Source organism: Orbicella faveolata, unplaced genomic scaffold (genome assembly GCF_042242905.1).
Source record: "Orbicella faveolata isolate gen_17 unplaced genomic scaffold, um_ofav_v1 contig_24, whole genome shotgun sequence".
NCBI classification, from domain to species: domain Eukaryota; kingdom Metazoa; phylum Cnidaria; class Anthozoa; order Scleractinia; family Merulinidae; genus Orbicella; species Orbicella faveolata.
In genome coordinates this window covers 20,095,001-20,112,502 of record NW_028301552.1, presented here as the reverse complement: position 1 = coordinate 20,112,502, position 17,502 = coordinate 20,095,001, and the positions used below count along the sequence as shown (strand labels likewise).

The 17,502-nt window shown below is 41.8% G+C and overlaps 1 protein-coding gene across 1 annotated transcript in view; it reads left to right on the top strand.

Annotated features, from left to right (window-relative positions):
• Positions 1-17,502, top strand: part of LOC110062357 (protein sidekick-1-like) — a 38,666-nt gene that overhangs the window by 14,459 nt on the left and 6,705 nt on the right. Inside the window, exons 9-22 of the mRNA XM_089291133.1 lie at positions 1,326-1,477; positions 2,477-2,788; positions 4,437-4,751; positions 5,371-5,670; positions 6,329-6,646; positions 7,663-7,968; positions 8,436-8,726; positions 9,697-9,996; positions 10,619-10,918; positions 11,938-12,288; positions 13,244-13,546; positions 14,559-15,025; positions 15,387-15,481; positions 16,229-16,388. Coding sequence (XP_089147259.1) covers positions 1,326-1,477; positions 2,477-2,788; positions 4,437-4,751; positions 5,371-5,670; positions 6,329-6,646; positions 7,663-7,968; positions 8,436-8,726; positions 9,697-9,996; positions 10,619-10,918; positions 11,938-12,288; positions 13,244-13,546; positions 14,559-15,025; positions 15,387-15,481; positions 16,229-16,388 — 3,970 coding nt within the window. The remainder of the gene's footprint in view (positions 1-1,325; positions 1,478-2,476; positions 2,789-4,436; positions 4,752-5,370; positions 5,671-6,328; positions 6,647-7,662; positions 7,969-8,435; positions 8,727-9,696; positions 9,997-10,618; positions 10,919-11,937; positions 12,289-13,243; positions 13,547-14,558; positions 15,026-15,386; positions 15,482-16,228; positions 16,389-17,502) is intronic.

Below are 17,502 nucleotides of genomic sequence, written 5' to 3'. Positions count from 1 at the left end.
GCTTAAACCCAACCAGCAATTTGTAGAAATACTACCGACAACCTATATCTTCCAATCCCGCAGTATTTATAACATAGCCGGCAAAGTTGTGTGATCAATCAAGAAGCGTAACGACCGATGTACCGATATAAAAATAGGTCGCAACTGTACGCCGCCAACCAACACTTATTTCTCTTTCGATTTAGGTAAAAGTCGAAGATTAATCCTTTAGAATTTCATGATACCAAAACTGACTCCAGTGATGAAAAAGAAATGATTCTGCAACAAAAGTTGGCCGTTACAGTCCAAAAATGTATTGGAACAATTAGTTTTGTTTTCCATTTTCTCGAGCAAATACAGAGAGCTGACTGAGGCGCCATTGTGTTTGGTTCCTGGGTAGACGTCATCAGCAATCGCCGCCTTAGAACTCCCTAAAACGTGGTCGCGCAACACTTCAGGCGCGACTTTGAAAGGGCATAGAAAATCGAGGATTCAACCAAATTCAAAAATGTTTTGCCCAAAAGCTTCGAATAACAAGTGGATTTGTTTTAGCGGAAAAACAATTTTGGGGTTAGGTGCACTTTAAAGTTGATGCAGTTTATCAAAAGTCAGTCAATCGGATAGCACAAAACTACTGACTGAAACGGCATGATGATAAATGTAATTTGTGATAATCGATATTGACCTAAATTAATATTTTGCCGACACGGAACAGAGAACTGGGTGCGAGCGTAGTGCGCGAAGGCTCGTGGTTAGACGTTGGTAAACAGAGACGGTTGAGAAAACTTATGACATTTTTCGGCCAGCTTTGCCACCAGCACTTTTGGATAAGGTTTATTTTTTGACCCAGTGCTGTAAGTAGAGTTAACTAATTTATCATTCATTCGGTTGTTTATAGGTATAAGTAGAGGTAATCGTGCCGGTGATGGTATGAATGCGAGTGCAATTGAGAGTTCATCTTTCGAGTGAAATTCAAAAGAATTTTCAGATATCACGAGTAGTGTTGGTAATCCTTAATTGACTTAATTGCTCGAGCTTTCATACGATTGCGTATTTATAAAATGACTGAAAAGGTTACGAAGGCGCACACGTTAATATGCTCTGCAGTGCTAATTAAGAATTAATGATAAATTTTGACCTGCTCTCAGCCAATCACAATGAACAAATTTTCTCAGTCTACCAAGCCGAGTTACATTTCAATATAATCACATGTTTTAACATTAAAATCATCATTTATTGTAAATGTATTTTATCCTTATTTCGGTATTCTTTTCACAATTAAAATTATCATTTACCTTGAAAAATGTCAGATCACTCATCTATTCCTTTGTGATCTTGTTGCATAGTAATGGACAAGCCTCAGTATCATTTAAATTAAAATTCACTGACATTTTCTGGCGATCCATGCTGCCTCTTCAGCTTGCTATGGAAAACGGCACCTTACTTGGATCTCCTGGTGTAATGGATGAGGCTTCATGTCAAAGTGGTAGCCGTAAGTGTAAGTTAGCTAGTCACTTCCGTTATATATTATTTTCTCAATTTGTCTTTAATGAACTGTAAAGCGCTGTTGATCAGCATATGTAAATAGTGCTATAAAAATTGTTAAATTATTAATTCTTTTATACCCTTATACCCAAGCAAAATGTGAACCATAGTCCTTCAACCCAGCGCTAACCTCGACACCTTTTGTACGCTCCAAGGTGTCCGAGTTAAGACATGTTGAGGTGGCTCCTAGCAATTTCAAGCACTTTCCCGTAGAAGGTTACGATAGCAACGATACAACCTGGTAAAAAACAACCTTAATTTTAGTTTCAAGTACTTATAATTCAAAAACGGCTGGGTGAAGCTCGTGGATTTTTATTATCGAATTGCGATAAGCATGTTAAGATACAACTTTTTGCAAAGTCTTAAAAAAATTCCTGTATGCAGGGCTCAGAGCGCTAGCCGCCTTAAATTTTCGAACATTTAAGGTGCTTTGAGCCCTACCTGCAGAATATTTCACGGACATTTTTTTTTAATATAGAGACAATCGTCTTCCTTATCTTTTAGACCTCAATGTTGGTGCATCTTTTGTAACGCTTCGATGTCATATCTGGGGAGTTTATCCGCTCCTGATTTGACGCCCAAGAGTGCGTGTGGCAAAAAAAAATACAACTGGATATTTACCGGCCAGTGTCTTGATATCGCATGAATTCAGGACAGCGTGCAGACAAAGTTCCTGATAAGTTAATTGTAAATTTGGGAATGGTAGTGCGAAATTTGCTTGATTTTAGTCAACTCGACGTAACGGCTGATTCATTGAAGTTCTTTAACAAGAGATTGCTCTTGCGAAAAGTTTAGGAAATAAAAGGGATGTAGAATTTCTACTGTAGGTATGTGTAAGGGAAACCTTTGGACCCCGGGATATCGCCGGATAAAACTCTGACAAGTATTTCCCTCGCCAGGGATTCTAATGACACACTTCTTTTGAGTTCAGTAATTCTGTTTTATTTTTCAGTTATTTGCGAGGCGCCAAAAAATGCTCACGCGTCCAACATCTACCCCACCTTAGTCAAAGTAACAATGGACAGAGTTTCTGTTCCGCTGGACGATGATTATTTTCACGGCTACAGAATCCTGTACAAGAATCTTGAAGACCAGGGCTCCGAGTGGACACACCGCGGCGTTATCCGCAGTAATGTTGACCCGATAACAGGAGATGTACCCGGACTTGTTCCATACACCAACTACAGCTTTCGTGTTTTTGCGAAGTCGTTTCAATCTGTAGGCCTTATTTCGGAACCGTTCAAGGTCAGGACACTACAGTGGGGTAAGTAAAAGACATATTGAAACTTCCACATAGGCGCTATGCATGCAAGACGGTCACGCAGTCTTGTTTTACAAACGCACTGCTTTAATACACGAAGTAACATTTCTTGAAACCAACTTGCGAGCAAGCTCAGTTCCTGGCAATCCCCACCCCTGCACTAAGAGTTGCCACGAGCGAGAGACTCACACCACCTATAAAACCCCAAAAGATGATCAAGACAAAGGGCTCTTTCCGTTCAACGAAAAATTCCAGAACTTTCGAGAGAGAGACAAATGGTTCGAAAAAGTTTGTTGTAAAGTTTTCTGAAAATCCGAAAATTGTTGAATTTCCCTAATACGAACTATTAAACCGAAAGTTCCTGAAATTATAGAAAAATCAAATGGAACGAGAATTCCCTGTAAGAAACTCCCTAGGTTAGGTTTACTACTTTTCTAGAAATTCCGGGAAATATTGGGCGCTTTCCATTCAACAAAAGTCACCGGCTCAAATTTTCGTAATTTTCGCTGGTCGAATGGAACGCGTCCGACCGCTTCCCAGAATTCGAGGTCACGTGCTCTGCAACACAGGGCATGCTGGGTGAAACTTTGTTGTGTTTGAAAATGGCGGACTTTTTTAACATTTTCGTGGCTTTAGAGCAGGATGACTGTGAAACAATAAGTTGTACCATTCTCGATAGCAATGACGACGTAATACTTCTGGCTGCAGTTGCCTGCTTTGTGCTAACTTGATTTAACAAAATGGCAAAACGGCGGGAACAGAACTACTGACGAGCGAAAGTCGAAGTTAGCGTAATTCGAGCAAGATAAAAAAAACATAACTACAGCTGTAACATACCGTTGCTGGTTGAAGGAAACAAATTGCTGCATTGATGCTGTAGAAAAAGACTGAAATCGTTCGACACAAAGCCACACGCTGAGCATTGATACGCTGTTTCGACCGCCATTATTGCTTTTTCAAGTGTCCACGTGAGCTCACGCTCGGTAGGGAGACTAAACCCCGACATCTCTTGCGAATGGAACACAAAATTTTCGATAATTCCGGAAATTCCGTCAAAGAGGGTGCACTCAAAACGTATTCCTAAATTTTCCAAAACTTTTCCCGGAATTTTTACCGTTCCATTCAATTTCGGACCGGAAATCTCGGAATTTTTGGTCGAATGGAAAGCGCCCCTTGTAATTCCATTTGCCACTGGAATTTCCGTAAATTTAATCCGAAATGTTTCTTCGAATGGAAAGCGTATAAATATCACACTTAATTTAAACCTGGATCATTGGATAATGCAATTCGAGAGTTTTCATTTGTTTAGCCATCATGGGTTATGAGCCATTATACCATGTTCTACAAATATGGTAAGCGTACGCTTGATATTTTGGGGCGTTTTTTATTTTTATTTTAGTTTAATTTTTCTATATTTTGGGGGCGTTTTAATAAAGCAATTATACTACTCGCGCTCGCGCCTTATTGGCTATCTATCATCTCATATCCAACGCGCGCTCCTGTAATAGTTGTTGAATATACCATGCACTGAACAGTCTAGGCAAGTCATTAATGAAGTATTTGTTGTTTCGTATCGGTCAATTAGCGTGGGGAGTTGTGCAGGCACTTCCGAAAGAGATTTGCCTAAAACGCCTCTTTTTGTACCATACAGTTCCCGATATTGGTCCAGAAATTATCGCATACTACAATACAAGCTCTAGCAGCATCTACGTTGAGTGGGAGCACTCAATACCAAGAAGAAATGTCCGCGGCATCTTGGTTGGCTACCGAGTGGCCTGGGATGAAGATCACTTCAGCTCTGATGACGGTAACGACTCTGGAGGGCTTGCAGATGTGGGACGAGACACCTCAAACTACAACGTTACCTCGCTCCACGAATACTGGCTTTATAACATCCGTGTGGCTGGAAGGACATCAGTTGGACACGGAACTTATTCTACGGTGACAGTCCTGACCGGTGAAGATGGTAAGAGCTTTACGACGTTTTCCGAAAGGATTGTTAGTCCTATACATCTTTTTGAAAACTGCGGAGTATTTCTTGCAGTGTTTAGCTTAACAAACTATAAGGTGGCTTATTACAATTTTGATTGAAGCTCTTTTACCGCTTGTTTATGGACCTTTTCTGTCATATTTTATTGTCCCTGTGCTTAAACACATGTTTGAAAGCAGTTTGAAACTATTGCTACGTATTCCGAAGTGATTTAACGCCTTTCAAGTCCTGAAGTTGATTTTGTTTTTTCTTAGGGTTACTTGTGTCATTTTTGCACGCGCGATTAATACTGACGTTTGGCAAGCCATCGTAGCGCGCGCTACTGAGTCTCGGGAAAACTGTAGTAAGCCACCTTAACTACCACACGGTGGCTAAGAGCGCGTAATGTTGAGTTATTAGGCTGATTTAGCAACAGGACGGGAACGTCAGATGACGACTGCAGGTCGCGCGGAATAACCTGGATTCTGTTCTAATTTGACCATATTTGGGTATTTGTACTGCTCGCGCCGTCGTCAAGTGACATTCCCGTTCTCTTGCTAAATCAGCCTAATAAACTTGGAAAGACGTAACACTTTTTACCGTTTTGTTTCTACAGTCCCTTCTGCACCACCGTCTTACGTATATCTCCACATGGCTAACGAATCTGCTTTAAATGCGAATTGGATTGATGTGCCATTGATTCACCAGAATGGCGTGATTCTAGGCTATCGGCTACTCCTTCAGCAGGAAGACAACGGTCCAGTGGTATGGAATGTAACTGTCGGACCTGATGTTCGTTGGTACACGTTCACAAACCTCAAGATTTTCCAGACTTACTCGACTCAGATACTGGCGTTCACCATCAAAGGCGAAGGTCCGTTGAGCGCCAAGGTTTATCAGAAGACGGATGGATCAGGTAAGTGAAAAAAAAAAAAATGCACTTACAGGAATGTCTTCGTTTGGTCATTTGGAGTAGTTCTACTTTGGAAAGCCGTGCACTGTATGTAAACAGAACAACGGGAAGAGAAAAACTGAACAAAGAATTCAAAGAAAAACTAAACCCACCAATCTTAAGATAGGTGTTCCAAAGTACTAGAGTAGGGTAGCTGCTGCTTTACACGACAACCATAGCAAATGTTTGCTCAAAGATGAAACTTAGAAGTCATATTTTTTTTCATTCCCTTTACGAGCGTAGCATAGAATAGTTTATGTTATATAGAATGGGTAGTTACGAACAAGTGGTGACAAACTTCCTTATAGCTTTCCAAATGATCTTTTGCCAACTACAAAACCGTAAATTATTTTCAGTGATCAAACATAACGCCTTTTCTCTTGTTCGTACGTTAGCAGTCACAACGAAGCCATCGCGTGTTTCTGGAAAAGGGAATATGAAAAGCAATTTCATTTCGTTACTTGCTTGACAGTAATACAAGTTCATCGCCTATTGGCGATGTGCATTCATCTTTAGATCAGCATCTGCCTTAGATATTGAGGCCAAAACGGCCCAACGAACAAAGCCCTACGGTGCATCCAGTCATGCAGTTGGTTTTAAATAATTTCCTTTAATTTTGCAGTTCCCATCAATTCCCCTGTCAACCTGACCGCCTACAATGTCAGTTCACGCGAGATTGAAGTGACCTGGGACTACAATGAGGACCCCCGTTTAGTCCTCGGTTACCTGCAAGGCTTCTTGCTGTACGTCTTAGAGGCTAATGCAAGCGATTTCTTCCCGGACGACGCAATAGTAACAACACATTACAGAGGTACAAGCAGAAGTACTCGCGTGGGAGGACTGGAAATATTCAGGCTGTACAATATTTCCGTAGCTGCGAGGACAGTCAAGGGACCCGGTCCTACAAACGAGTCTGTGGTAGTTAGGACCCATGGCGAAGGTTAGTGACGTGTATAATTGCAGTTTGGTCTCTTTCAATCTAGAAAGCAGCCTGACAAGAATATAAGGGCATTTTATTTTTTCCCCGCAAGAGAGAAGTTCGAGATTCTAATACCCGAAGAATTCCTCGCTTCCACGCAGGTGCACTATCTCTGATTGGTCATTGTCGGGTCGGAATTTTAGCGCGCAAATATCAACCAATCATAGACTCTTTACTGCAATGAGCGTGTTATGGGCAATGAAATCCAACCGAAGAGAGGTAAAGTAAACTCTAGATCTATGCACTGTTATATAATAAGTCAAAATATTCTTGGATTTTGATTGTTTCTTACTTATGATCTATTGGAGGACAGACGTATGGATGACGTCATTAACATTTTTTTTGTGTCTTTACTATATAACAGAAATAGATTTTATGTTTCCGTGCGTCTGTTTGGTAAAAGATCATAGGAGACGTCAAAATGTGGTAAGAACATCAGTGACACACTCGCCTAACTGTTTGTCTGCCACTTTGTTGTTCTTAACTCATTTCGACGTCATCTGTGGGCGTTAACAGGGTGTGCTACGAAAATCTCTGTGTACAGACGTCTTCTGTTTCTTTTGTATCACATAGTAGCCGTCTGCACTTGCCATCTGAGTCCAAAGCTTAAAACGTACCAAAAAGAAGGGAAAAGTGTTTGAGGTTGTTGGTAACACAAAACGTTGTTTAAAACGCTAATCTGTAAATGCCTAGCCACTTCTAAACATTGTTTTACAATTTTAACCAGATGGAGCACAAAGCTTACAAGCCATTTGTACATTAATCCCAGACAGGTTAAGAAAACGTTTATAATGCAATTACATTACACAATAAGTGGGTAATATTACCCTTGTATGCCTTGGATACAACAGGCGATGATTGCGAAAGAGGCGAAGGTGATCGCGAAGAATATAGCTGAGGCTTTTTTGTTTCTATATGTTTAAGTTTTAATCTTGTTATTCGTTTCTACTCTAACGTATATTTATGTTATCATTTAGTTCCTGGAGCATCTCCCCAGGCCCTCACAGCCTACAACACCAGTACATCCAGTATATATGCCAGCTGGAAAGAAATAGTGGCAGATAAACAACATGGAATCATGCAAGGATACACGCTGTTTTTCTATGAGGTGACAAGGGAAGGAGGCTTAAAAAGCTTGGAAAACCATACTTATGATTTGGCTATGCACGAGACGACCTTTACGGGACTCAAGACGTACACAAAGTACAGGGCAGAAGTTCAAGGGTTTAATAATTATGGAGACGGCCCTCTTGGAGCTGTGGAGGTGTTCACAGAGGAAAGCAGTAAGTAGACTTATTTTTGTTGCTTCATTGTGGCCTCTTTAATATCTGTGAGGCTTTAATGACATGACTGACAAGCTTGACTGACTGACTGACTAGTTTGACTGACAGACTGACTGACTGAACGACTGACCAGTAGACAGATTGGGCAACTGAATGACTGACCGACCGACCGACCGACCGACGGGCCGACCAACCAACCGACTGACTGGCTGGCTGGCTGACTGGCTTTCTGGCTGTCTGGCTGGCTGGCTGGCTGGCTCACTGACTGACTGACTGACTGTCTAAACAACTGACTGACTGAACGACTGACTGACTAAACGGCTGCCTGACTGAACGACTGACCAATAGACCGATTGGCCAACCGACTTACTGACCGACCCACCGACCCACCGACCCACCGACCCACTGGCCAGCCGGAATCAAATTGTTTGCTGAATCATTAACACGCGTACTGCTCTTTTTCTTAGTTCCAACCCAACACCCCAGAAATTTCACAGCTTTCAATGGAAGTTCTACCATAATACGTGCAACGTGGAGAACTGTGCCCGAATGCTGTCAACTTGGAGTCATTCGAGGTTATCACGTGACCCTGACAGACTCGAGCAACGCTTCAATAAGTATAAGAAATACAGTTCCTGAATTGTTTACACGGTTCATAAATCTTAAAAAGTTTCACACTTACCAGTTGTCCATAACAGCGTTTACATCCAAGGGATCTGGACCCAGCGTGTCCACAACAACATCGACTGATCAGGATGGTATGTTTAATTAAAAGATATTTTAACAGATTAGTAATATTATAATTTGTTGGATTTTAAAGCGGTTTTCAATTTAGTGCCATACAACATCAAAACCAAAGCAATCGTGTTAAGTTAACTCGATTGCTTTGGTTTTGATGTATTACTTTAGGGACGGACCATTGTTTTTTCGAAGGGCAATTTCCCACAAACAAATCCTGCACAGCAAAATGTGCTGAAAAAAATCATGCGATAGGAGCCGTGGGAAAAAGCAAATCGTGCATGTGCTTTCTACCAACCAGGACCTGTTTATTGACGTTTAAAAGTTCTTGCACAAGGATTTGCCCACCAAAAAGAAACATCATGCATAACCTGAAGGTGACAAAAAGAAAATTGTCCAACCCCCTCAAAAAATAATGGTCCGTCCCTAACCAATCAAAACCAATGGAAGTTCAAAGTAAATTCACGTGACCGGCGTCAAGCGCGGGAAAACGCACGTCCTTAGGTCACGATTGATATTCAGTTTTGAACCTGATTGGTTGAATAAGAGGCGTGGTTTTCGTTAACCAATCAGGGATCGTAGCAAAGCAAAACCAACGCAGTTTTGGATTATTTTTGGCACTCAATTGAAAGCCTCGCAATTGCAGTGTAATTCTCTCTAAAAAACTCAGATCACTTATTTTTTTGATACAATACATTTTAGTAGTTAGAGATACTTTTTAACCTTGCACAGCACGTGTTTATGTTAAATAGTAATACAAACAAAGTAAGAAAAGACTTCATTATTTCACATTGGTCAGAATATTTTTTGATCTGAAGAACGTAGGGATTAACCCTTATTCTGCAAAGTGGAAACACGAGTCAACTTTTGAGACAATTAACGTCTCAACATGCGTAATGATTGTTAGTTTTCAGTACAAGTTTATTTAATACACCTCGGAAATGTTTTGAAGTCACTGCAATCACTGAAAAGAAATCTTTTTCATTTCAGTTCCAGAAGCACCTCCGCAAAATGTCAGTGGCTATAACATGAGCCAGTCAGAAATCCAGTTATTTTGGGCCCCAGTTCCTGCCGACAAAGTTAATGGCATTGTAATGGGCTACAAAGTCTTCTACCAAAAGGCTCAAGGCTCTCGGGCTGTTCAATACAAAAGCTTTAATAGTTCCACCTTTCAGGGTTTAATAGATGGACTAAGTCCTTTCACAATCTACAACCTTGACGTGAGGGCGTTTACCATTCAAGGAGATGGGCCTCCCAGTCCTTTTATTACTGTACAAACAGAAGAAGAAGGTTGGTAGATTTGACGAATACCTGCATGACCAGTATATAACAAATAAATCGCTTCTTTGCTCGAAACGTCTTGCTTCCTTAAGCCTGGTTTTCACTACGACATAATCGCAAGCACAAACATAAGCATAACGTTGGTGAAGACGCCCACAACACAAGGATAGGCACGTAGGCATTCATATTTTTGCTTCTATACCTCCTCGATACTGTAAAACAAGATGGCGGAACACACGCTAAAATTATCTAACACACGCTAAAATTATGGACTAGATTGTCCGACAATGCCAATACATAGCTCCTCGACACTGTAAAACAAGATGGCGGACTTTCGCTTATGTTTATGCTTACAGCAGCGTGTTCGCACTCGACATAAGCATAAGCACAAGCACAAGCACCAGGAGAACGAAAAGTTTTGTGCGCGTCCTCACTACCGTATGCTTGTGCTTATGTTTGTGCCATGGGCGTCCTCCCTACGGTTATGCCTATACTTGTGCTTATGTCGTGGTCAAAATCAGGCTTTAGTCCCTTACCGCCTTGCTTCCCTTACCAACGTCGTTACTTGTTCACTCGCTTACATCTTTCAGTTTTCTTCTTCCTAACCTACTGCCAACGCTTGTGTTTTCAGCTCCTCAAGTTGCACCCAGGACGTTTCGAGGTTTCAATTCAAGCTCAACTTCCATCGTGCTGAGTTGGGACCCAATCCCTCAAGGGCAAGTCGCCGGAATCCTAAGAAATTTTCACATTACGTATCGCCCGTTAGATACCGCTGACAACGCCACATACAACATCACGTTGCCGATCACGAACCTGACCCTTGAAATAACCAATCTACAGAAATACACCAACTATAGTATTGATATTAAAGGAGTTACGAAGTTCATTGGAGCGGCAACGGAACCGATTATCGTCACAACTGGCGAAGATGGTACGTCAAGACCTTTTTGCTTCTTTATTGATGTTATTTTATGGATGATTTTACTGTGATAACCGGAGTTTCATTCGGCAGGAGATTCGTCTTGTGAAGGTATTCGGGAATCTCTGCAGCCAACACGGAGAGACGGAGAATCACGTCGATTTATAGATAAATTTAGTTTCTCCGGAACAATTTTCGAATCCCTCGATCTCTTCAGTTTCTCTATCGGTGTAAGAACTATCTCCTGGTGAATGTGTAAACACAGCGTTCAGTTCTTAATAGAGCTATTGAAAATGTGCAATCGTGCTTCGCCTGCCCAAAAAATACTTAGCATCACTCATGTGCAGCGCCATTGTACCAATCATTTCGCCTTTTGTTTCGGAATGTTCTTGTCGCCGTCGTGGTTGTTGTAAGCCTCACCCTGCGCCTGCTTGTAGGTCAGAGAGGTTACTTGGCAACGTTACACGTTGTTTTGCCGTCATCACAGTTGACGAAACAGTACAATGCCTATTGAAGCAAACCAACAGCTCTTAATTGTAGCATTGCTTGTATTCAGTAACAGCAACAGCTTGAACGAAATCGTCTACTTAGCTTAAAGGTCGGCATGTACTAGAAAAACATGTAACGAGAGCACCAAACGGGGACATGTTGCAGCGACAGTTTTTCTAGCGTGTGCAGCGACTGTTGAAAAAGTTGTGTTGTGGGACAAAATTTTGTTACCGCAACATGTTGGATGAAATTCAGTTGGTTCGAGTTCGTGCGTCAAGAAGCAGTGACAAAAATGACCTCAATTTTCAATGTCGCACCGTGTGCACTGCTCCTGCAAACTGTCCCCGCTACAACACGTTTTTATGCCTCTATCCGCGTCGTGTGCACCAGCTTACGTACTGTCCCTGCAACATGCGTCCTATGCGCGCATACGAAGGGGCTTGCACCCGCTTTATGTCCTGACTGCATGTCGCCTTGTGTGTGCATGCCGACTGTCGCCACAATGTAAACGTGTTTATTTTCTATTTTGTTCTGTCGTTTAGTTCCCGGCCTGCCTCCCCAAGATATCAAGATACAAAATTCAAGCGCTACAAGTATTTCAGTCCAGTGGAAACCAATCCCCAAAGACCACGTTAATGGAATACTCCTGGGAATTAAACTTTTCTATCGATCTGCTCCAAGAGATAACAGTATAGTGTTCAGCTCCCGCGCGAGACGTTCAACAGAGGAGGACTGGTCGGAGTATACTATCATCACGTTACATCCGGGCGCGTTATCGTATGAGATGACTGCTTTGAAGAAATTCACCAACTACAGTGTTTCCGTGCTGGGTTTTACAGCCAAAGGAGACGGAAACGTTAGTCAACAGTTTGTCGTGTCCACGGATGAAGACGGTCAGTATGACGGGGTGGATATTTTGCAAATGTTCGTAATATTTTAGTAGACTGCGCGCGAGAAGTCTCGTTTTTGTTTTTTTTTTGTTGTTGTTGTTCGAAGATTTCGCAGGGAAGAGCGAAACGAACGAGCAGAGGCGAGCGACGATCGATCCATCGGTTTTTCCTCTCGCCTCCGTTCGTTTAGCTTCTTCCCCGCGGATTTTTGAGTAAAAGAGGGACTGCTCGCAGACTATCATTTAAGTGAAAAGACTACTCCCCTTTGTTCCATCGTAAGGGTCAGATTTATCCTGAACAAAATCTGAGACAGTCACATTTTGAGTTTAACGTTCATTTTAATCTTCTCAATCGAGATTATTTTTGTTCCCATAAGCTACCTTTTTCTTGTTTTCGTCAACCTAAGGCGAAAATCAAATTTCAAAGCCATTGTCAGCAAAAGAAGAGTTGTACGAAACATCTAGAGCGAACCCTCTTAGCGTTTACTCACGTCTGACGCTTTCAAAGAGTAAGAAATTAAGGTTAGAAGAAGGCGAAAACGAATAAAATTCGTCTAAGCTAATCTCTTTTAGGAACCTAATTCATATTATTGTATGGCAAGGTAGCAGTCTTGGGGTAAACCCGAGTGTTCTCATTGGTTCTTTGTTGATCGGGATTTTGCCATACGTTCCCGTGCAAACGGACATAAGCCGTGTATTGTTGGCTTTCGAAAGCCCGCAAATTCAACCTGGAAGGGCGGAGTGCCATGTAACAAGCTACTTACTAACCTGGCTTGCTGGAGCCGTACTTTGGAATATTGGCTCTCGGTCGTTTCTGTACGGACCTCGCTGCGCTCGGTCCGTACTGCCACGACCTCGGGCCAATATTCGCCAGTACAGCCCTCGCGCTCAATTAGTAAAAACAAAAAACGCGCAGTATTATTCAGGATAGTGTAAGTCTAACGTTTGTTATATTTTAGTTCCCAGCATGCCACCGACCAACTTTATACCCATATCACGCAGCGGGGACTTCAAGATGTCGGTGACCTGGGGCCCAGTACCGGATGGTTTTGTTCACGGTATTCTGTTGGGCTACCACATTTATTACACGAAGATTCAACAGACAGGCCTGCCTGTTACCACCCAGATAGATAAAAAAATCTTTGGGCCATATGACTACAACACCACCATATTGCTTCTCGATAATTTCGCCATTTACAATTTGGAAATTGCAGCTTTCACGATTAAAGGTGACGGAGCGAGATCCCAGATCAAAGACGGATGTAAGTGAGGCGTTTACTTAGCCATTGAATTCCTCAATTATATAGTTTTCCTTTTTAGCACATTTCCATGGCTTTTATTTGAATGATCACACACCAGGGTTACACCCACAGACTTAAAATCCAGGAACAACGTCTTTCTTAATAGCTTCTATTTTAATGGTTACACACTATCATATCATTCACAAACTCAAGACTTAAAACCGCCTTACACAGCATAATTAAGAAGTATCACGTGAAAGTACTACTCAGTAGCTTTCATTTGAGTGGTATACACTATCTATGGGCTCATCCATAGACTTAAATAACCTAGACCCGCCTTTTGCAGCAAAATATACAGTAGCGCATGGAAGTACGCACAATAACTTTCATCTAGATCTGAAAGTTCACATTCTAGGATTTTATACACAGACCACCTTCTGCAGCATAAGAGTCACATGATAGTATCACTAAAAAGCTTTTCTTTGAATGGTCACACTCTGAAACTTCATCCACACACGTAAACGTAAGCAACCGTTAACTCTTGTCAGATTTAACTCCAGGATTGAAAGGCCACCTCATTTTTACGATTATTTCGTGTGCAAAACAACTAAAACAGTGAGCATGCCTCCGTCTTTTTCTTCGCCAGGTCACTTCTAATTTTGGAGGCCAACTCCATGTAGGCCTTACCTCATTTCAGTTTAAACTGTAGGTCTTTAGGCACCAGTCCTTCAACTGAATAGGACAAACCCGTGACACTTCAGTAACTCATTTTTCAAAACATGAAACGGTAAAACCGAACGATAAAATCCGACGTTTCGGGGTAGTCATGACTTCATTATCAAGGAAAAATATATGTTAGATCATGCAAATTACAGCATTTGAAGCGATCTTGGCGCGAAGAATTAATATAAAGGGGTGCGAAGATTATGAAAATACTTTCGCACGAATGGAATCTGATTGCACGTTAAGATTTGGCTTTAAAGCTCTTATAAATAGCATTTCGTGCACTCATTTTTGCTTAATTAATTTTCAGCGACGTGTAACTGCCCACGGGTGTTCAAGACAACATGGTACCCATTCCCCCCGTACATCACTTACGAGGACGGCGCAGTTGGAGGCTTTATTCCTCGCATCTTAGAAGACGCGGTTGAATATTGCTGCAGTGACTGCCGTTTACCCAATGGAAAATCAGCGTCTGCCATCAACTTTGAGCTCGACGGGAGAGGGAACCCAGCGCAGAAGTCTGGTGTCGAGGCACTTATTAGCAGCATCGATTCTCTGACGGATTTCAGTGTTCCAGTGAATGGCTATCAGGGACAGACTCACTACTCTATTTATCGTTACGTCAAGTTGGCTGAGTCTCCGGGTGTGGCCTTCATCACTGTTATGGACCCCGGCGAGAAAGCTTCCGCCATCGCAAATGTTTTCATTCAATCATGGCCGTTGCTTATTTTGACGTTTATCATGATGCTTGCAGCAGGCATGGTTATGTGGATGATGGTATGTGAAACTGGACGAATTCGAATATTTGGAAATAGAAAAAACTAGATTCTATTCATTTGCATAACAAAGTCGAAAATTGATAAACCGCAAGAGGAAGACAATGTTCTGCAAGGTTTTTTTTGTGTGTGTGAGTACCATTCAGAGGCGAAGTAAAAAAAACTGTCACCAAACCGTAGGAATATTTAGTTAGCAGGGTGTCGACATTATCTCGGTGTTATTTAGAACACGACAGCGGATAATGTTACTTTGGCCTTATTGTATTTTACCACGATAAATGGCAATAACCTTTTCACAATAAACTAGGAAGACATAATCAAAGAAGAATTAGCCAACGTGAATACATGTGTTTACCTTTTAGGAATCTCGATCAAACAGAACAGAATTTCCAAGATCCTTCTTTAAAGGAGCTTCCGAAGGAGTGTGGTGGGCTTTCGTCACGTCTACTACGGTTGGGTGAGTCAGACTTTGTCGTAAAATGTCAAAATGTAACTACCATGTATCGGCTGATAGTATCGATGAAATATCGATCAACTGTCGGTGGTATATCGGTGTGGCGTTACTGCACCGACTCTACCCTAAACAGCATGTCTCGACATAAGAAGAGTCGCTGCAATGGGTGTTAAAGAAAAAGACACAAATGACGAACACAAGCGCACGGGAATTTGCCTTGTCTCCTCTTTATTCCCGCAGTTCACCACGTCCTATCTGCCCTCTGCCCCGCGCCTCTTTTTGGTCTAGTTTCCTCGTTAGATAACGAGGCCTCTTTGACGGAAAGAGTACCATAAGTGCTGTCAGGTGACAGAATCGATCAGTGATCGGCTGACACTGCTTAAAGTACACAGGACCCACTTTCCGACAGAAGAGTCGCATGTTCATTTGGGAGAATTTGGCTTCTTTCAAATCGCGAGGCAGCTGGCAGCTGTAATTGAAGCAAGAGCTGACCTTTCAGGCGACTCTTTAAAGACAACCTAAGACGAATAGTTGCGTAAAATACCGCGAGTCCAGCGATACTTGGCAAAACTGTTTCAGGTATCGGCTGCCTTGTCGGTCGACAATCGGATTATAGTTAGTCTATACACTTGGGCGCCACCAACTTAGCGTAGAGTATCCAACTAGAGTTAAGACCGCGGTCAGTTTTTTGCTGCAGCAGTTCACCCAGTGATAGGATAAATTTGAAGTCTCTCGACGAAACTCTTGCAGGTACGGTGACCGCTGTCCGAAATGGGTGCTGTCTCGCGTGTGTGCGATTGCTTGGACCATGTGCGGCCTCGTTGTTATTGCCATATTGACTGGAAAAATCGCCACGGTTTTGACAGACTTCGGATACACAGGACCGTACATACCACTCTACGGTGCTGATGTAAGTAAAATCAAAGGCGCGAGTTTCATTGGTTATAAACCATTATTGAAAACATTTTACCAGATGGAACAAAGGTTTAGAGGTATAAGTTTTAAGCCTCGTCAAACACTCCAAAAAGCATTAGGCGATACTGAAATTTAAAATGTAACCTTTAATTATTAATTTCCCTTGGCAATGTTAGAAACTAAAAACATGCGCTGATATACCAGTTCTGGCCATGGTGTACGCAAGGAATATTGAGTGGAGATTGGGAGGGGTAGAACTGTAGCAATCGAATTCGTCACCTTTGCATCTGTTCTTTTTTACATCGTGAAAGAAGGACAACGACAATTTTATGAAAAATGGATCTTAGTAAAACTGACGGAAATTCATGCGTACCTCTCAGCTGTGTCCAGAGCATGGTTTACCCTTTTCTATTTAAACTTATTAACTCTGATTCTCATTGTCAAGAACGCGGGATTAAGCTTTCATACTAATATCGATCACGGCAAATGAAAAAGAGCGAAAAATGGTAAATGGTTTCAACCAAGAAGTATCGGTAGTTCGTATAGTGTGGTCGTCCGGGTGAGGGTAGTTCTGAAAAGAACTGTTGTTGGTTACTGACGCTTCGAAAACCCGAGCATAAGTCATCTTCAGAGTCAAGTGCATAGTGTTTGTCGGTGAATGTTGTTATAAGTCTGCCCGTTGAAAGTGTTGGTCAGTTTAGCCGTGATGGTATTGGCGGAAAGACTCGTGTATTTTGTCAGCAGTCATTGGTCGGTTCTAGTAGGTGTCGATCCGTCTATTTTTAGTCAAATTAAGTCAGTCTTTTTGAAGTCCGTCTGTCGGTTTTTTTTAGGTGGTGACTGAGTCGTTTGTAAGGTGCCGGTAGTTGTTGGCGTGCAGCGAGTTTGGTAAAATTTGCAAGACGCCTGTCGCTAAGTTCTCGTCTAGTTGCTAGTGAGCCGATCAACGCTTATCCAGGATTAAAATTTAATCAAAATTTTTCTTTCCAGTTATTGTACAAAATAATTTTTACCGCTATTTTTGTAGAGCTTAAGATTATCAGATTCAAAAGTGAAGGACAAAAATACAACCAAAAAACCCTTGCTCAGCCAAAACATTACACTGAAAA